The sequence below is a fragment of the Thamnophis sirtalis genome, unplaced genomic scaffold, assembly GCF_051295495.1.
Source record: "Thamnophis sirtalis isolate CommonGarterSnake01/CBP01778 unplaced genomic scaffold, rThaSir2_p1.2 scaffold_3, whole genome shotgun sequence".
Lineage (NCBI taxonomy): Eukaryota > Metazoa > Chordata > Lepidosauria > Squamata > Natricidae > Thamnophis > Thamnophis sirtalis.
In genome coordinates this window covers 81,795,222-81,816,763 of record NW_028261383.1, presented here as the reverse complement: position 1 = coordinate 81,816,763, position 21,542 = coordinate 81,795,222, and the positions used below count along the sequence as shown (strand labels likewise).

The window sequence follows — 21,542 nt, the reverse complement described above, 5'->3', positions numbered from 1 at the left end:
AAATGGCAAAGAAGAAACTTGTCGAATTACCACAGCTAATAACAAACTGTCTATTTCTGAACTCTGTGATAAAAGTTGCTGGGGAAAAAAATTACTGTACATGGATTTGTCACAACAAACATACACACAAACACACACACACACTGAAAACACAGAAGCATTTATTAATAAGAAAATTAATAAAATTAGGCAGCCAGCAGAGTTTTATATAATGAGTCTTGATCATATTAAGGCATTTCATGTATTGCACTACATGTCTTCATTAACAAATACAGGCTGCACGTTACAATTACAAGGCTCACAATTCTAATCCTGATAACACTGTCAAAAGCAAAGCAGGAAATATAGAACTATTAAATCTTAAGGGATGAAGGTCTTACAAAGAGGACAGCATATATAGTATTCAGATATTTAGTGGAAAGGTTTTTAGATTAATATGTGAAAATCAGGTTCCCATCTTCAGCTTTCCTATCCCACTTTTAGTTTAGGTAAATAGATCTTTTTGGAAGCCTTCCACATTTTTCTTCACAATACTTAATTTTCATTCAAGTGAGTATGTATTTCTTTTTCTCATTTATATTCTCTACCTTTCTTTCAATTTCAGATGGATTTCGACTAATTGGAACATTTAATTCCTTGAATGTTAACATACCAACTAACTAGTAATCAAGAGCTTTATTTCCCAATCATAATACTGAAGAGCAATATAAAAATTCATCTGATATCAATTCAATCAGGTATACAGAAGGAAATGTGTAGTTGGATTATTGCTCCATTCAAATGCATAGTTACAATAAACTATAATCTAAAAATATTCTGTAGTTTAGATATACTCAAAAGGTAATATACTAATATGTTTCTAAACTGCCATTATAACACAAGAAGCTTATTCTATATTAATAAAAAAATGCGTAGAATACACTTGGGAGAGAAATGAAAAGAAAGTTTTGAAATGTAAATGTATTAGTAAAGGAATGCAATTGAGTTGGGAAATGATTACCACATTCTAATACATTAACATTTTTATATGCTCAAACGTAAAAGTAAACACATAATGGGAATGGAAGTTTGAGCATCATCTTCAAAACTGAGAGACATTAAGAGCTTTGTAAAAGAAAATGTGAAATATTCAATATCTGGATTCTTTTTCATCTTTTAGGGACTATAGTAATGTTTATTCTTAAGAGTTAAGGTTACATTTGGTTAAGATTAAATGTAAATGGCATAAATTTAAATTTAGGAACAAGATGATTATTAACAGATCTTCTATAAAACTGAGGAAGAATAAAAACAGTGAAGTGTTATGCATCCTTTATATATAACTTTTCTATTTATATACATACACCCATGTAAATTGTAATTGATGTGGTAGATTTCAAATAATCATCAAACTCTAAAATTATTGTCAGTTCCAGAATATTTTTTTCTAATTCAAAACATCTGCTTTTAATAAAGTCTTTTCTTTTGTCTTCATCAGAGGTAGTATTCAGCCAGTTTGCACCAGTTCACGCAAACCTGGGGCGACAATTTGGACAAGGTCGGTAAACCGGTAGCAATGGTTGGCTGGAGATGCCCCCAAACTGGTCCCCGTCACTGCTCGCTTACCCCGCCCGCCTGATGCTCACTCACTTGCTCAATGCTCGACCCCACCCATTCGAGCCCTTTATATGCCTTCACTTCACCACGCGGCCCAGCTACGTGCCTCACCAGTCACCTCCGTGTCTCGCCCACTCTGCTCAGCTCACCAAAGATAAGTAAGCATGCCGCCCGCTCGCCCTGGATAGGGGACTCGCCATTCTGAGGCCGCCACCTGCTTGCTGCCTGCCTTGGCCAGGGAATGCACCATTCCCCAGCTCCGGCCTTGCACCGGAGCCACTGCCCGCTCGCTGTTTTGCCTTTCCTTCACCAGTTACCCACACTTCCCCTCCTTTAGCGGCCCCGGCCCTAGCCCCGTTTCCTTCACCACCACCACCTCTTTGTTCGGGCTGCTTACCTTCTGCAGCAGCTGGTCAAAATTCTGGAAGGCCAGCTGACCAGAGTTTTCAGTGGCCCCCAGCCAGCTGCTGCTGCTGGGTAGCAGCTAGCCTGGCTGGCAAAGATGCCTTGCAAGGCAATGTGATGCACGTGTGGAAAGAACATGGCAGTGACAGCAGCAGCTTTTCTGCCGATCTCCAATACTTTTCGGCAGCCTACTGGGAGGCTTCTTTGCCACTTCCCAGCAGCAGTGGATGGCTGGGGGCCACCAAAAACTTCGGTCAGCTTGCCTTCTGGAGTCTGAATCAGCCGCCACGGAAGGTAAGCAGCCCGAACAGAAGCGGGGGGGGGAGGAAGAGGGGCTATGGCTGGGGCCGCTAAAGGAGGGGAAACAGGGTTGACTGGTGAAGGGAGGGCAGCGGTAGATAGGTAGAAATTCCAAAAATTTCCTGTGAGCATGGCTTGGTGGTGGGTGTCATGTGATTGAGTGGGTGTGGGCATGAGTGTCATCAAGTTGCCCATGCCCACCAAACTGGTAGCAAAATTTTTTGAAACCCATCACTGGTCTTCATGGTTTATTATCATTAAAATACATATTTCCCTTGAGCTGAAACCTCAGGCTGCCTCACTTCTTTAACAGAATCCTTGGTCACACATAATAATTACATTTCCAGCCACCACCACCTCGTCTTTCGAGCTCTCTCTCTCAATCCATTTGTGGCTAATTTCTGAAATCTCTGGGGAGACCAATGAGTTGGCCAGCCAGTAGGATATACCAAGTGGAGAACTGGTTCCATACTGCTGAGACACTACTGCAACAAGGACCATGTGCCAATTTGTGGTGGCTGAGGTGGATGAAAGATGAAAGAGCAGCCCTGCACTGGGGAGAATGGGTGATGCACTCTACTTCGTAAAATCATCTGGGATTGATCACAATTCAGCAGAAACAAAACCTGACATGTTTTGGTTGTTTCAGGTTTGGGATGAAACAATATCTGAACCAACCATAACATACCAAGTTTTGGCCAAAGCAAGCTTAATCAAAAACAGTTCAGCAGGACTTCTAAACTGCAGTAATTTGTTTTGACTTTGAAGCATACCCTAGCTTTTTCTAACATTTAATTGAAATTGTCCTTCCTCTGACTTAGATTCATTTCTCATGCCCTGTATTATGGAATGATAAAGAGCAGCTCTGACCTTCTTCTAGGTGACATCTTTCAGGTGCTTGAAAAACATTATATGGTCCCTCTGTCTTTTCTTCTCTTCTCCCAGATAAACATTCCCAGTTGTTTCAATCCCACTTTTGCTTTTCCATTAAAGGATCCATTTAAGAATCCTTATTACCGGTACATCCATTCTCCATGTTATTTACTTTTTAACCTCCTTAAGATTGACAGTGTGTTTATAGAAATGCCTTGTGTATCTATGTTTGCTTTTATTTTCTTAGTTTTTTATTCTATGTTGCTTTTATTTCTATGTTGCATTTTCAATTATTTTGTTGATTGCTGTATGTACACAGAAGCAAGGGCTGTCTTTTCTTGTGCCTCTTAACCTGTAATGAAAGTGTACATTTGACATTGCGATTTGAGGAATAGGTGCCTTTCAGCATATCCTTAAATATTACCATATAGATGAGCACCTGCTTAGTGGGATTTGGGATCTAGCTCAGTCCCTTTACCGAAATATTTCTACTGCAGAAAGGTATTGAGCAGAACATTATTAAAATATTACTTTTATATTTGTTTTGTTGTTTTTGATAGTGTTGCACTTGATTTGACTTTCTAAGTTTTTTTTTATTTTCTTATTGGAAAAGAAGATAAAATGGAAGTAAAATGAAGCCTAGACTAAAACATATTTTCTTTCAATGTGCTAACTTTACACAACTACAACTGTTTTTCAGTAACACACCATGAACATGTAATCTCTGTGGGTAATCAGAAGTGGTAAAATCCAGTAACAACTGTATCGCCTGCTATTTTTACACATTTCAAGCAGCCCTGAGACTGCAAGAAGCTACAGTGATATTATATATGCATGCATACAAATCTTCCTCATCTTTCAGAACATCTGCTTTGGAAGCTTAAAACAACATAGAATGTTATAGAAGTTAAAAATAGATCTAATATGAACTGACCTACCACATTTTCACTAACAACGTAGAGAGGACTTGTAGTAATTAATGCTGGGGGATTACTATTTCAATCTGCCCATGTTTTCTAGCCCTTTTGAAATCATTGTGAGGATCTGAAGGAAAGTGTTATCAGTACCTCAGTGGAGGAGGCTGTAAGTTCCTCAGTGCTAGAGCATATACATGTCCTAGAATCAGTCTCAGGTATGTCCCAAAAAAGAGCTATCAACTTCCTAAAATCCAGGTGCCAGTCAGAGCCTAAGCTTTGAATTATAGTGGTGCTAAAAAGTTTGTGGACCTTTTTGTATTTTCAATATTTCTGCATAAATACAGCTTAAAATAAGTCCTAAAAATAGATAGAGAACTCAGTTAAACAAATGACTCCAAAATATTATATCTTGATCACTGATTTAATGAGAAAAAATGAGCCAATGCTACATATTTGCAAATGGCAAAAGTATGTAAATTTTTGCTTTCCGTAACTGTTGGGTCCTCCTTGGGCAGCAATAACTGCAACTAAATGTTTCCGCTAACCATTGATCAGCCTTGCTTATTGGTTTGGATTTTAGTCCATTCCTCCTTACAAAACAACTCAGGGAGGCTGGTGGGCTTCCTCAGGGGGTACTACCTGCTTCGGCTCCTTCCACAACATTTCTGTAGGGTTAAAGTCAGGACTTTGACTTGGCCATTCCAAAATATTACTTTCCTTCTGATTTAACCATTCTACAGTGCTACCCTTGTGTGGTTTTCAATATAGTACTTGAATGCACTTGAATGCATTTGGGTCAATATTAAAGGGTGGGGGGGAAATGACATTGCCAGAGTCTATACTACAGGCCGCCCAATCAAGCAGAGGAAGTAGATGAATTTTTTGCTAGTCAGCTAACTAAGGTTTGTAGGAAGCACACCACAATAGTAGTGGGGGATTTTAACTACCCTGACATCAACTGGGAAACAAACTCTGCACCAAGTAGAAGATCCAACAGGTCCCTAACAAACCTATCAGACAACTTTGTTTCCCAAAAAGTAGAGAAGGGAACAAGGGGATCAGCCATATTGGACTTAATTCTCACTAACAGACAGGAAATGATAAAAGGTGTTGAAGCCACAGGAACCCTGGGGGCAAGTGACCATGCAATATTGGAATTCAACATTATGCAAAGACAGGTAGTAGAACAAAGTCAAACTAGAGTCTTGTACTTTAAGAGAGCTAATTTCAATAAACTTGGAGATAGCTTGGGAAGGATTCCTTGGATGAAAATCCTCAAGGGGAAAACAACTCAAGAAGCTTGGGAAATTTTGAAAAATGAGATTACAAAAGCCCAGTCTAGCACAATACCAATGAAGAAGAAAAGTAACAGCTGCCTAAAGAAACCAGCATGGCTGCATAAAGAACACTCTGACAAATTGGAAGACAAAAAAGATAAGTATAAAAAGTGGAAAGGGGAGGGACATAACTAAGGCAGAATATCAGCAAATAGCCCGAGCATGTAAAGATGAAGTGAGGAAAGCTGAGGCCACAAAAGTAAAAAAATAACAAAAAAAGCTTCTTCCAACATGTTAAAAACAAGAAAAAAGTTAAGGAAACAATTGGTCCATTGCTGGGAGAAAATGGCAAGAAGGTGACAAGCAACAGGGAGAAAGCAGAACTATTTAACTCATGTTTTGCATCTGTCTTTACACAAAGGGATATAACAGTCCAGCCTATCAAAAACAGCACCACAAAAATCAGATTAGGAACACAAGCTGAAATAGGGAAGAAAATGGTAAGAGAGGATCTGTCTACCCTAGACGAGTTCAAATCACCAGGACCGGATGGATTACACCCCAGGGTTCTGAAGGAACTGGCAGACGAGATCTCAGAACCACTGAACTATATCTTTCAGAGATCCTGGAGCACCGGGGAACTACCAGAGGACTGGAAAAGAGCTGATGTGGTTCCCATCTTCAAAAAGGGAGAAATACAGATCCAGGAAACTACAGACCTATCAGCCTGACCTCAATACCAGGAAAGATTCTGGAAAAGATAATCAAGCAACGAATTAGCGAACATCTAGAAGCAAACAAAGTAATAGCCAAAAGCCAACATGGGTTTGTCAAAAACAGATCATGCCAGACTAATCTTATTGCATTCTTTGATAATGTGACAAAATTAGTGGACCAGAAGAATGCCATCGATATAGTTTACTTGGACTTCAGTAAGGCATTTGATAAGGTAGACCATAACCTACTACTAGATAAAGTAGAAGGATGGATTTGTAACTGGCTGACCAACCGCACTCAACATGTAGTCCTCAATGGAACTGCATCTTCATGGAGGGAAGTATGCAGTGGAGTACCCCAAAGCCCTATTTTGGGCCCAGTACTCTTCAACATCTTCATCAATGATTTGGATGAGGGAATAAATGAGGAACTCATCAAATTTGCAGATGACACCAAGCTGGCAGGAATAGCCAACACTCCAGAAGATAGGCTAAAGATACAGAAGAATCTTGACAAACTTGAACATTGGGCACTATCTAATAAAATGAAATTCAATGGTGAAAAGAGTAAGGTTCTACATTTAGGCAACAAAAATGAAATGTGCAGGTACAGTATAGGTGGTACCTTGCTCAACAGTAGTAACTGTGAAAGGGATCTTGGAGTCCTAGTGGACAACCATTTAAATATGAGCCAGAAGTGTGCAGCAGCTGCCAAAAAAGCCAACACAGTTCTGGGCTGCATAAACAGAGGGATAGAATCAAGATCATGTGAAGTGTTAATACCACTTTATAATGCCTTGGTAAGGCCACACTTTGAATAATACATTCAGTTTTGGTCACCACGATGTAGAAAAGACGTGGAGACTCTAGAAAGAGTGCAGAGAAGAGCAACAAAGATGATTAGGGGACTGGAGACTAAAACATATGAAGAACAGTTGCAGGAACTGGGTATGTCTAGTTTAATAGAAAGAAGGACTAGGAGAGACATGATAGCAGTGTTCCAATATCTCAGGAGTTGCCACAAAGAAGAGGGAGTCAAACTATTTTCCAAGGCATCTGAGGGTAGAACAAGAAGCAATAGGTGGAAACTAATCAAGGAGAGAAGCAACTTAGAACTGAGGAGAAATTTCCTGACAGTTAGAACAATTAATCAGTGGAACAGCTTGCCTCCAGAAGTTGTGAATGCCCCAACACTGGAAGTCTTTAAGAAGATGTTGGATAGCCATTTGTCTGAAACGGTATAGGGTTTCCTGCCTAGGCAGGGGGTTGGACTAGAAGACCTCCAAGGTCCCTTCCAACTCTGCTATTGTATTGTATTGTATATTCAATAAAAAGGATGTATTTGTCCTTTTTTATGGAATATACAGACCAGCAGACTGTATTAGTATAAAGAGATTTGTACTTTCTTTGAAAAGATATAAACTTGTTTCAACAGTTATGGTTTGGCAAATTCACAGATTCAGTTACAAGTGTAGTATAACTTATAATGTGGCATTTCTTGTTTTGATTTTTTTAAAGAAAAATTAAGAGGACTTAGTGTAAGTTTTTAAAAAGGAAAAGGAAATAGGATAGCCTGATAGTTCCAGTATGAATTAACTACATGGGGACAATGAATGCAATCACAACAGAAGAAATTATTAACCTCAGTATCAAGAATGCAATCCATCATAATAGTCAACAGAAACTAATTCCCGAGCATTGCCTAAATTGTGTTTATTCGAACAGTACTGCATATTTTCTTTCACTTTGGGTTTTTTGTCATATATCATATTATCTGATCTTACAGAAACAACCAGTATGACACAATGGACAGACACTGGGTTTCAATATGGAACATTTTAGTTAGTAATTATATTCTATTGTGAATTACTTCACTGGATGGCTTTGGGCTCAATGGAGAAAGGTGGGATGCAAATGCAGCAAATACAAGAATCCAGCTTATTAACTACACACAAGTCTGTTAGAAAACTACATTTTTTGATCAACAGCAGTAAAAACTGATGAAGACACTAATTACATACAGTAGTCTGTCTCAAGTCACTTTTGTCATCTGCTTGTACTGTTCAGAAGCAAATGACAATGATCAAACAACTGGGCAGAAACACTTCTCCTGATTAGCCTTAGCAGATGCTGAAACAAACAAAGCCTGTGCAAAAAAAGATTTTAAAAAGTTGCGAGACAGCATAAATGGCATTGACAATAAAGCACGACAGAAAATGCAATCTGCCAGATACACCAAAAAGACACATAGGAGATTTTCCAGCTGCAACTGCTCCAAAACACCCCAATTGAAAAACAATACTGGAGACTAGTTCTAAAGATGTCTGATGAAAGGCTGCTGGAATAACAACAGTTCAATTAATCTCTGATTTCTGAGTCTCCCTTTATATTGGTGAATGATAAGGAACCTCATCCAAATGCTGCTAGATGAAACAGAATGAGCTCCTTTATAAAACTGTACATAGTACTTTTAGGCCAGACTTTTGTGTCCTTTTATTATAAGGCAACCAAAAGTTTGAAAAGTAAAAATATTTTTCAAATTCCAAGAAAATATTTTACAAGAAACAAAATGAAAGGTAAGGTTGTATTAATAAAGAAGACAAATGGAATAAACCCATTCACTAAACATATTGAGAAAAGTTTTCATTTAGACAAAACCAAATGGACTCTTTTATGGCCATCTTGTATACATATTATTCTGCAATATGAGACATTATACCTTGAGAATCTATTGTTTAGATCAATTCTCAACCTTGACAAATTTAAGATGTGTGGATTTCCAACGTCTTTCTGTCTGGAGAGTTCTGAGGGTTGAAATCCACGCATCTTAAAAGTTGCCAAGTTGAGATATTCAAAGATACAAATCAAAGCACCAAATAGTTAAAATTATTTGAAGAAAATTTTAGGGTTTTTTGTGGGGTTTTTGGGGGGGGGTGTTGCTTTCAAATGTATAAACAATAATATAAATAATTATAACCAGCAGTAGATCTATTCTCTCAAGTACAGCAGAATTTCAGCATGAAAAACAATGACACAAAACGAATCCAAAGTTTGCTTAACTTATTTGTCTGGTTGGAAGTTCAGCACAAAGAAATAATCACTGTTATATCATATAGTTCTTTAAAAGAGTTTTCTTAAGAGAGAAGATTTCTAATAAATATACAGGTGCTAATTTCCATATTATTAACAGTAAAGGTTTTCTCCCTTTTAACATCTGCAGCTATTTTTTAGTATTTTCAAATAATAACTATGTCAATATTGGCCATTAAAATACTAGACACAAATCTACTAATTAGAGCTGAAATTCTCTAGGCAATGTGTTAATACTGTAATCACAGTCATCTTTTTTTTAAAAAAATAGGGCAAAGCTATAAAAACTGCAAGCATACATTAGCAAATTAAAATCCATCAGTAATTTCACAGGGCTTAAATTCAGTTTATGGGAAAATTTAGATCATTTCTAAAATCAAAAATGCAATTGTTAATTCATAAAACATCATTATTATTACTACAAGCAAATTAAGGATTGCTACATTTTATATATGAACACTGTACTGAATGCTACAGAATGGCAACAATCTGATTTAGTGATTAAACATAGCTTTGTTACGTTGGACAGCTCCTATCTTAATCTATTTCATTTGTACATCTGTTCATACAGTACCAGTAAACAACACTTTTACAAGTTGATGCTATCATGAGAATTTAACATTAAAAGCAAATGAGTATCAAAGGAAGCATTTTAGAATGAATTGTTATTCCCCAAAACTTTTAGACATTTCTCATTAAGCAGACTTCCAGGCAAATTTCAAAATATGGCAGCATTTAAGAATCTTTTAAGGTTTTTTTTCTGATACTATCTTTAAAGTCCCTTGATGGACATCTGGTACCTAGAAGAGATAGAATCATTTACTTCTAACATTAGCTGCAGCAATTTTTTGTTCATTTGTTAATATTATTTAACCCTCAATCATCTCTTCATAAGATCAAGTAGGCCTCTAAAAATGAGCTACATATCAGGAGCTTGTTAATCCACTGAAAAACTAAATTGATGCAAGATTTCTTACTCTAGGTAGACGCTGGCTTTTGATCACTCCTTAGTGAGCTAGGAATAACGCTATCAAAGCAACAGTGGTTTCCAATATGTAATAGTATGTAAAATTAATATATTTTTATTTCTATTTTTAATATGGAACCCTGCTTTCTGTGAATTAACACTGCTGATTATTGACTGTAATTAAATAAATTTGAATTTTTGAATTTTGTAGAATTAAACATTAAAGTATATTCTATATTAATAAACTATAAAAATGGAGATGAAAATGGGATAAATTCATTTATTGTTAATCATAGTAGCTACACATGTAAGATCATTGGGAAAGAAGCAATCTCAATATTTACACCTTTAAAAACGTAACAGTCCTTATGCTTTAGTTACCTCCCATTTGGATGCTATAATGTGCTCTACATGGGACTGTCTTTGAAGAGTATCCAGAAGCTTCACTCAGTGCAAAATGTAGTGGTGGCATAGGCAATCACATGTGCATGTAGAGTGGTATACAACTATACTCTATGAGCTACATAGGTTTCAGTCTGCTTCCAGGTCTAATTCAAGGTGCTGATTTTTACCTTTAAAGCCCTCCATGGCATGGGGCTGGGTTATCTGAAAGACCGCCTCGCCCACCCTATCAGGTCTGGCAGAGAGGCCTGCTGCGGGTCCTATCTGCCAGGGAATTGCATTTGGTGGGTCCCAGGGGATGTGCTTTGTCTGCCACATTTCTTGCCTTGTGGAATCTTTTCCCCTCAGAGGACATCCATCCCTCTTAACATTCCACAAGTTCGAGGCCTGGCTGTTACCAGGCCTGGATATTCTTGGATTGGGTAGATTTTGAGATGGCTCCCTAACTGAGGTTAATATCATTCTCTCCTGTTTTATGTACCTCTTTTTATTTTTAATTAAGACTTATGTATTTTTTTATAATTAAGTTTTGTATATACCACCCATAATCACTTTAATGTGAGATAATATATAAGTATGATAAATAAATAAATTACAATACCTCACTCCTTCTACTTTTATATAGGAGATTTTCCAGTGCCTGAACTCATTTAATTATATATATTGGTATATAACTAGATCCCCAAAGTCAATATTTATTTTGTTTATGCTCTTGTTCACTCACCTCTCCATCGCTGTCAGATATAATAATGAATGTATCCGCAGAATGTGTTAACTTTGCATTTGACAGGTCCCTTGCTTCTTCTTCTTCTCCCTGATCTTTGGAATCAGGCTCGTTTGCAGTTTTCCGCTTCTTCTTTGCCATCTTTTCCACTGAAACAAAATGCATTAAAGCTTTTTAGTTGGTTTCCTTTCCTTTTGACAGAATGTTGCCTTATTACCTTGAAGTGAAACACCCTAGATTCCATTCTAATCATATTGAATGGTAAATTGAAAGCATTAAGAGACGCATTCATAAATCCCTGCTCATCCAATTAAGGCTACCTTTTAAAGCAGATTAAGGTGGTATAACAAAAACTAATTGCATATTCTAAAGGAAAAGGAGGGAAAAGGGAAAAGAGCTTAGTTAACCCTTGTGTAAATGTTACACATTTAGTATCAGGAGCCACCAGCTATTTTCCCAATACCACATTAGCTTCTCCAATACTGGTGCAGAACCCACCAAGTGAAGGAAGGGAGTCAGGTAAGATTCAGATATCTAGAAGGGAAAACCAATATCTGAGAAGCAATTGCAGTTTTCATATTCAGTTAGCCATAGGATGGGGTTACATTTTTCAGACACTGTCACTCACAAGGGCTTGGTACACTGTAGAAATGAGGCAGAGGTGAGAAGAATGGCAAAATGATTAAATGACACTTTGAGGAAGGAAAAGGTCAAGAATACTTGAGTTTCCTTTTTTTTTAATTAAGCTTCTTGCTAAACAGTGTTCTCATTGTGCCCTCTACTGGGCTACACTACATTAATTCCAGAAAAGGTACTTGCAAGTACAACATTGAGAAAACCTGTGACTGTTAGCTCTGGACATGCTAAGAGTTAGGAGAAACAAAGGGAAGACAAGTAAAAATGTAATTAAAATTAAGGTTTTTTTTTTACAAAGTATACATAGCATTCTACAACAAGCAAAACTTTTCTGGCAGTCAGTTCAGCATGTGAACTGATCATAATGTATTTCTCACTTAGAGAGATTTTATAAAAACGACTTAACAACCTTGTGGTTCACAATCATGTATTCACTTAGCCATCATGGCAATTTGCTTAACAATGGCAGAAAAAAAAACTGCAGAGTAAAATTGGTGACTTACTTAACTGCCTAATTTGGCAATGGAAGTTTCAGTTCTAATTGTTTTTGTAAATCGAGGACTACCTGTACTTAACTTGATTGTAAGAAGAGGATTAAAATAGCCAAGAGACTGCTTAACCAACAACCAATCCAATAGGGATTCATACAGCACAATCCACCAAAAAGACAACAGGGGTAGAGAGGAGCTATTATCTTTTTCTATATGCTGTGATGCATAGTTACATAATTCTCTTAGCTTTCTAAACTGCATCCTTGTTAATCAACAAAAGTCACAGAATAAGGCCTATTCCTTCATACTGTGCTATTTAAACCCATTTCCTAATGGTAGAATAATTGCAGTGGTGAGAAACTGTTTTGATATGAATTGGCATCAAATAGAAAAATGGGAACTTGCTACAGTATAAAGAACAACAGTACAATTTTAACTATGATAAGAAAAGGGAACACCAGGGGAGCAAGAAAAAGAATAAAGATTACACAATATAAATTCAGGTGGCTGTGATTTTTGCTGAACCGTTTTTTAAAAAGAGGTGACTAATATTGCTTGTCTTGAAAGAACTTTTAGGTAAAATGAAAAGCAAGAGACAATGGACAGAGTTATGAAAAATAACAAGCACCAGGCTACAACTACCCAAATCACAGGTAGAAAGGGCTAGGCTAATCTTGCCTTAATTCCCATATTAACTGCTAGTATGTATTCTATCAATCCATAGAAGCAGATAACAAAAAAAGTTAAGTTGATGAAACCGAAATCCTCCTCAGCTGGCAGAGAGTGGGATCCCTCTCGCTGGGGGGTGGGTAAGGAAGGGCCTGCCCCCTCCTCCCTGGATGCGGGGGCTACTGGCTACTGCTGCTGCACTGACTGGGCCTTTTGGAATTGTTTTTCAAGGGCCTTCTGCCGTCTTTCGGCCATTCTTTCAGCTGCCTTAGAGGCCTTTTTAATTTTGGGGTGTTTCCCTTTAGCTGGGCATCCCACCCCATCACCTTTGGCAGCAGGATTGGGCCTGCTGCGCTTACTGATGGCAGGACCAGCCTGAGGATCCAGTTCAGTTTCCACTACACTGGCCATGACGGAAAAGGCACAGGAATAGGAGTGGCTGTGATGGCTGGCAGGAGCAGTTGCAGCGGAGGCAGTGGAGAAGGCCTTCGGTGGTGGTAGTTCACAGCTCGAGACCTTCAGCAGCCCAATACAAGTGTGGCTGTAAAATGGCACCGGCTGCGTTAATCCGGGTGCCTGCAGATCCGCGCTGTCAGATAAACAGGGGAAAACAGCCTGACAATGGCCAAATCCCCTGTGGCCGCCTGTGAAAGATCCGGAGGGGAAGGGAGACCTGCCTGGAAACCTGGAGCGAGGACCGATGTTAAGAATCCCCTCCACAGCAATCTGCAGGTGAATAAAGGCTGTGCGGCAATGACAGAGGCCTCAGGAGACAAGCGCGCCGATTTGCAAGTTCAAAATGGCCACCACGCACCTGGAACGGTACCAGGTGCAGCCTGAGTAGCCGTTTTGGGGACCCTAACTGCCTACCTGTCCCCAGAAGCTCGTTAGCAGCCATTAAATGAGCCCCCCACGGTGTGCCTGTAATCGCGATCGGTGAGAGCCAGCCACACTCCAGGCAGCCTGATTCGTGCGTTAAGATAGTAATTGACAGAAGAACGGGAGCCAAAAACAAAAAATCTACAAAGTTGATCTAACTAATACACTCAGGAAAAAAATAAAGGGCTACACTACACTATCTAGAGAGTTCAGCCTGCTGCACAAGGACTGGATCTCCCCAAAAAGCATCCTATATGGCAACTTGAGTTTTTTAAAACTGAGCCTCTGAGGGGAAGCAAGAGGCGGAGCTACACGAAATTTAAACTCAGTCCTTGGGCAGCAAACTGAAGTTAACCCCATGCTTAGACACTCCAAGCAGCGCCTAGGAGACATAACAAGCACCAGGCTACAACTACCCAAATCACAGGTAGAAAGGGCTAGGCTAACCTTGCCTTAGTTCCCATATTAACCGCTAGTATGTATTCTATGAATCCATAGAAGCAGATAACAAAAAAAGTAAGTTGAGGAAATTGATTGATGAGTGCAACATTTATAATATTGTAGTGGCATCATTGTTTTTCATCAAATACTATTTACTATTTGTGATTTTATTATATTTTCTTTTCATATAACAAAAAAAAGGTCAATAATCTTAAGATTATATTAGTATGCAATTCTCTCCATATTTCACAAATTTGATTTTACAAACTAAGTCCTGTGTACTTTTGAAGTTACTGTTTAGCTTTTTCATGAAATATGCTAAAACAGTACAATTTTACATGCTAAGTTATCAATTATATATATGTATGTGTGTGTTATTAAGCCAATAAAACTTAAGTCTGAAAATATATGCATAATTTCTATATTCTTCATATATATATATATATATATATATATATATATATATATATATATATATATATATATATATATATATATAATCTATAAATCCCATTACCAGAATTTTTTCAAACCTATTATTGTTTATATAATTATTATTCCTGTCTATTGTTGTAACTGCCTATGTTCTTCAAGATATCAGCTTCCCCCTGTTTAACATGGAGGTCTGGTTTTTAATTTTTTACAGAAGTATCGTATTAACTCATTTCAGTGTTCTCATGCTGAAATTAAAACAACTCAATGCTGCCCTGAATTTTCTGTATATTTTTTCCCTAAAATTCTGCTTCTTTTTGTATCATCCAAAGCCTGAACTCTCTGGAAAGTTCACAAAATTGATACTTCATTCTAAATTAGACCAATAATTTTCATTTGGTGCTTTTATTGTTTAATATGCAAAAAGTAAAGAGGAGAAAAAATGAAATCTTACAATTATCCTGTATTGATATATTATATTAATAATATATTTATGTCATCGCATAAAATTGTGGGGAGGGGGGTAAGAAAGATTTATTTAACAATAGGAAGAAAAATGGGGAAATCAGCATATACAATTGATACACGCAGCTCAACTTTTTAAACAATCATCTAATCATGATTCATACTAGTAAAATGCTCTTTCAAATGGAGATAATTCTTCAGACCACTGTACTGCTGATGAAAAATGGACAGCCTTCTAATCTTATAGCATACAGGTATTATACCTAATAGAAAGTGAGGGGACTGTCTATACTTTTCATGGTAGTCAGTTCCCATCATCCTCCAATGTATAAGATGTGTCAAATATGCTGAAACAATGCTGAGGTACATAAAATGGAAGGCTGCAAAGATCGTAAAGCTCCTTGCTTAGATGCCATTTGGATCTCTACAAACTGTTCTGCCTCCTGTTTTGGAGTAGCTGGTTGGTAATTCTACTATTTGTTGCCCACCTATCAACTTTGGAATGCAAAAGAAGTAGGACTCCCACACATTGGTCTATTTTTTGGAAAATTAAAATGTTGAAATGGAAACATTGAAATAATTTGTATAGCGCCACCTCTTAGTCATGTACCACAGAGTTGCATACTATGTATACTCATGGATAAATCCATCTGTAGATAAGCCGACCCTCCAATTTTTAACAGGATACTGCTAAGCAATTGGCTGCTATATGTGCGCTTCGGCCATGATGGGCTTGAAAATCTGAGCGCTGGTTTGCAGTCAAGCGAAACCCAATTTTTGGCACCCAAATTTCTTGGCTTACCAACAAGTATACTTAGCCCTTTCTTTCCCTATAGGAAAATAAACAAAATAAAATGTTATTTCAAGGCAATAATGCAATGCAATAAAACTTTTAAACTTTAAGAATTAAAACGCAGACCGTGAATGTATTTCACAGAAATTACCAAGCTGCCGAGCAGACAAATGAATTAAGGGGGGAAAAATGAAACACACAAAATGTTTCAGAGATACCACAATAAAGAGCCTTCTGAACAAAATCTCTTAAAGAGAGAGAATAGGAATGAGAATGATTACTAAGGTTTAAAGTTATTTATATAGATTAGGAAAAGATCTCAAGAAAAATATAAAATATAATAATGAAGATAATCTGAAGTAGAAATGAAGGATAAACATCTGCCATGTTTATACAGAAAAATAAAATAAAACTTAGACAACACAGCATACATTTCTGGTTACATGTTTTAACTATTTCTATGATCCTGAACTTCTGGACTTCTCCAACTTTTGGAGAACTGCAAATATTCATCACAGGTTTTGAAGAGATGGAAGCAACGTTCTTTTTTTCCATAAATGTCTGTCCTTCACTTTAAAAAGACCAAACTTCTTCCATATTCAGAAGTGGGATGGTGCAGGGTATGCATGCCACTCTTAATAGAGAATGTCGATTTAAGTCTGTGGTTTGCACTCTGGCAACCAAGTTACATTGGTAATATATGCCAATTCTGAGGGACTCACAATTCCTATTCTATAGGCAAATTTTGCTATTTATTAACCAAATAAATGAGATGTACTCTATGGGGATTAAATTAAACATTAACCGAAGCTACCTAGGTTAAAAAAAAATAGAATACTCCAAACTGCTTTCCAAAACAGTATATTGAATTTCTTAACTTATGCCTCAAAAAAGAAAAGCATTTTATTTGGAAAGCATTTTAGTGTACTGATCTTACATTAAAGGTTGCATGTCAAAGTGTATCAGAAAACATAAATAAATACAATTAAACTAATTTTAATGGACTAATTGGATGAAGAGTAATCATTATTCCCCAAAAGCCCAATAAAGCAAAAATTGTGTCAATATAGCACTGAAAATGCTGTAAACTATACCATTTGCATCACTGGTATAATGATATAAAATGCAATAATAGCATTTGGACCACTGAATGCAATATCTAGAGAAATCAAGATGTTACTGTATTTAATTTTTTCTCAACAATTACTTCAACCTCCAATATTACAGGAGGCAAGCATAAATAATTAGAGTCACAAAACACTCATCTAGGATCTTCTGCAACTGCTTGCTTTCCATATTTCTTGATATAATAAAAAGAAATCTAGAATCGGAGTAGAGAGAAAACCCTGTTTTACCACTATTATTTTCAACTTACAGAATGATGCTGTGCAGAATAAATCCAGATATTTTTATCTTATATTAATGTCTTGGTATTCACTGAGGTACATTGACGAAGACACACACACACACACCCCAAAAAAAGCAAGATTTGTGCTGGTCCTTAGTTCCTTCAGCTCATGCTTCATCGTGACTTCAAGTTTTAGCTTTTTACTCTTGGTGACTAGAGAATATAATAACGCATGCTTATACTCTTAAGTTTTCAAAATGGCCAATAGAGATTTAATCACAGAACTCTTGTAGCAGCTCTGAAACTCAAAGAGACTACTGCCCCTTAACAGTGTTCAAACCAAGACAAATGAAAAAGCTCTGAAAATGCTGTTATGCTTTCATATTTTTCCCCACATCCACTGCCACACCCTCTCTTTCAAAATCTGGTGTCTGACAAATACCAATACTCAGTGTCAGCCATACAGAACAGTTATAGAATTAATAGCTGCAACCAACCCTGTGCATTGGCTACTAGGATGATTTTATAATCCCCTGCTTGTTATTAAGGATTTTTCTTTTTCATTTTGAAACTTTTCAGAACATTTTTCTCTCTCTTATCCATTAATAAGTAAAACCACATGTGCTTCATTTGAAAACTTGCATTTTTCAAGGTATCCTTGACAATACCCTTTTTATGACTGCTACTTCCCCTCTTCATCATTTATCACTCTAATGATTCAGAATAAAATTATCAGTAAAATAATTCACAATCTTGACAGTTTAAAACATTCAAATACAAAACCAAAAACAAATAACTCTCATCTTTGAAGTTCAAGCAATAGGCTTGAATACAGTATTGATAATCAGCATCGTAGATCAAATAGCCTATTATACAGTTGCAAGAAAAAGTATGTGAACCCCTTGGGATTACATGGAGTTTTACATGAATTGGTCATAAAATGTGCTCTGAACTTCATCTAAGTCCCAACAATAGAAAAACCAGTCTGCTGAAAATAATACTACACAAACATTAGATGTTGCCATGGTTTAATTGAACATAACATGTAAACATTCACAGTGCAGGGAGGAAAAAGTATGTGAGCCCCTAGCCTAATGATTTCTCCAAGAGCTAATTGAAGCCAGGAGTGAGCCAACATAGACTCCAATCAGTGTGATGATATTGGATGTGTTGCTGACAGCTGTCCTGCCCTTTAAAAACACACACCTGTTTTGGGTTTACTGGTTTCAAGAAGCACTGTCTGATGTGAACCATGCCTCGCAGAAAAGAGCTCTCAGAAGACCTACGATCAAGAATTGTTGACTTGCATGAAGCTGGAAAGGGTTACAAAAGCATCTCCAAAAGCCTTGATGTTCATGTGTCCACGGTAAGACAGACTGTCTACAAATGGAGAAAGTTTAGCACTGTTGCTACTCTCCCTAGGCGTGGTCATCCTGTAAAAATGACTGCAAGAGCACAGCGCAGAATGCGTCATGAGGTAAAGAAGAATCCTAGAGTGTCAGCTAAAGACCTACAGAAATCTCTGGCCCATGCTAACATTTTTGTTGACACATCTACAATAAGGAAAACATTAAACAAGAATGGAGTACATGGGAGGACACCACGGAGGAAGCCATTGCTGTCCCAAAAAATATTGCAGCATGTTTGAAGTTTGCAAAAGAGCACCTGGATGTTCCACAGCACTACTGGCAAAATATACTGTGGACAGATGAAACCAAAATTGAGTTGTTTGGGAAAAACACACAACACTATGTGTGGAGAAAAAAAGGCACATCACACCAACATCAAAACCTCATCCCCACTGTAAAACATGGCGGAGGGAGCCTCATGGTTGGGGGCTGCTTTGCTGCCTCAGGGCCTGGACGGATTGTTGTCATTGATGGGACAATAAATTCCAGGGTTTATCAAGACATTTTGCAGGAAAACGTATGACCATCTGTCCCCAACTGAAGCTCCGCAGAGGATGGGTGATGCAACAGGACAATGACCCAAAGCATACTTCTGGAGTGGCCCTGTCAGAGTCCTGACCTAAACCCGATTGAAATGCTGTGGCATGACCTTAAGAGAGCGATTCACACCAGACATCCCAAGAATATTGCTACACTGAAACAGTTTTGTGAAGAGGAGTGGTCCAAAATTACTCCAGATCGTTGTGCAGGTCTGATCTGCAACTACAGGAAACGTTTAGTTGAGGTTATTACTGCCAAAGGAGGGTCAACCAGTTATTAAGTCCCACGGTTCACATACTTTTTCCTCCCTGCATTGTGAATGTTTACATGTTATGTTCAATTAAACCATGGCAACATCTAATGTTTGTGTAGTTATTATGTTCAGCAGACTGTGTTTTTCTATTGTGATTTAGATGAAGTTCAGAGCACATTTTATGACCACCATGCAAAACTCCACGTAATCCCAAGGGGTTCACATACTTTTTCTTGCAACTGTACATACTATGGTTTAAACAGAATATATCAAGTAATGGTGCATTCAATAACTTCCCAAACGAAGAATACCTCTGGGATTCTTGTAGAATAGTAGCATGCACCTGCTAACACAGCAGATCACAGTAAATCTCAAATAACAACTTAGAAGTACACAAATGCAGATTCACACTTTATGGATCAGAGAAGTCTCTCTTCTGCAATGACTGAAAATCTCATATCTTAACGGTTCTACTGAAATCAAAGGAATTTGTTCCTCAAAAATATATGAGTTGCTTATGGGGAGAAAAATCTGGCTTTGTAGTACACTTGCCTTCAAAAATTCATGCCTGGTTAATTTTGTATAACTGTTGCTGAACAAATCTTCAAACCATGAATATCGAATCTCTGAACATAAACTGATCCATACAGTCCACAGGACCTCAAGTGAAGCATGAATGCTGGCAAGAGCAACTCTGCTCATCCCTGTCCTTTCCTTTCCCCATTTCAATTGAGAAAGATGCAACAGATATAAGGCGCCAGATCAGCCAAAGCTAGTCTGCATGTTCCCCAATCCCTGGAAGGCATAAACAGGCTACTTACGGTTCACCTAATGTCTTCTCTTTTTAGGAAAGTGTGCACATGCCAGATGAATCACTTCATGAAGAATAAAGTATGAATGGAATGGAAAATGAATGGAATATTTGTCTTTATGCAAGAAGAAAATAGGTAGCATCAATAGGTGAAGCTTTCCTATGTAAGACCAGCCTTATCTAGTCCTATTGGGCAGATGAGGAGCTGCAATCATTCACCGAGATTGGATTCTCACCCTTGCTTTCATCTATGCAAGGCAAATTTCTATTCATACCACATAAATAGAAACAGCATTTCACATGAGAAAGGTTGATATTTGCCCTGGGAGTAGCATATCAGATATACCAGTATGTTCTATATCAGTATTACATTTCCTTACAATGCCTAACTCTGAGAAGGTGTTCCATACAAATAAAATGATTTATATGACATATACCCAACACAAACTTTGCATTAAAATATTTTTATAGCCCTCTATCTAGTACATGTAATATACCTAATTACCTCATTCATTTAAATGTATGTGTACCGGTGAGCAGGGAGGTATTTGAACAAAGAATCTGACACATAACATGAATAGGTTGTAGCATTAAATGACTGTCAGAAATCTACTCTGAAAAACAATTGCTCCTGGTTTGGAAAATTATGAACTCAAATTTCTTATAGTAAGAATCTCACCCACAAATAGGAATCCATTCGTTCAAATGAGCAATTGATAGTGATTAGTCCAGAAAACTGTACACATTCTAGAGACAAAAGCATGGGAAACCAATTATTCAGACATACAGTGTACCTTGTATAGTGTGATCATCCTTTGGACCCTTGAAGGCCTCACCCAGCTATTGATAGATTGTGGTAGACTGCCATAATTTGCCAATTAACACCACACAAAAATTGGTGGTTTATACGTATATAGCATATACACTAATCATCCAATAAATTTAATGCCATTTCTTTAATTTCACCCCACTTACTCATAAACTGCTTAAATTGAACTGAATAATCTACCTCTGTTGAGTGATATCAAATGTCACCATCATACCACCTATATTAAGCTAAGGAAATTGCAGAGTAAAAAATCCAAACAAAAACAGAAATATACCTTTT

The 21,542-nt window shown here is 37.4% G+C and overlaps 1 protein-coding gene across 4 annotated transcripts in view; it reads right to left on the bottom strand.

The window, feature by feature from the left end:
* UIMC1 (ubiquitin interaction motif containing 1) overlaps positions 1-21,542 on the bottom strand; it is an 88,306-nt gene that overhangs the window by 61,271 nt on the left and 5,493 nt on the right. For 3 of the 4 annotated variants that reach the window (XR_015695933.1, XM_087709348.1, XM_087709350.1), the window contains exon 2: positions 11,268-11,416. Coding sequence is in view for 2 of the 4 variants with exons in the window: in XM_087709348.1 (XP_087565474.1) it covers positions 11,268-11,416 (149 nt within the window). In the remaining 2 variants the exon portion in view is untranslated. Of the gene's footprint in view, positions 1-11,267; positions 11,417-21,542 lie in introns of those variants that run through there. The other variant, XM_087709351.1, reaches the window with a different exon arrangement.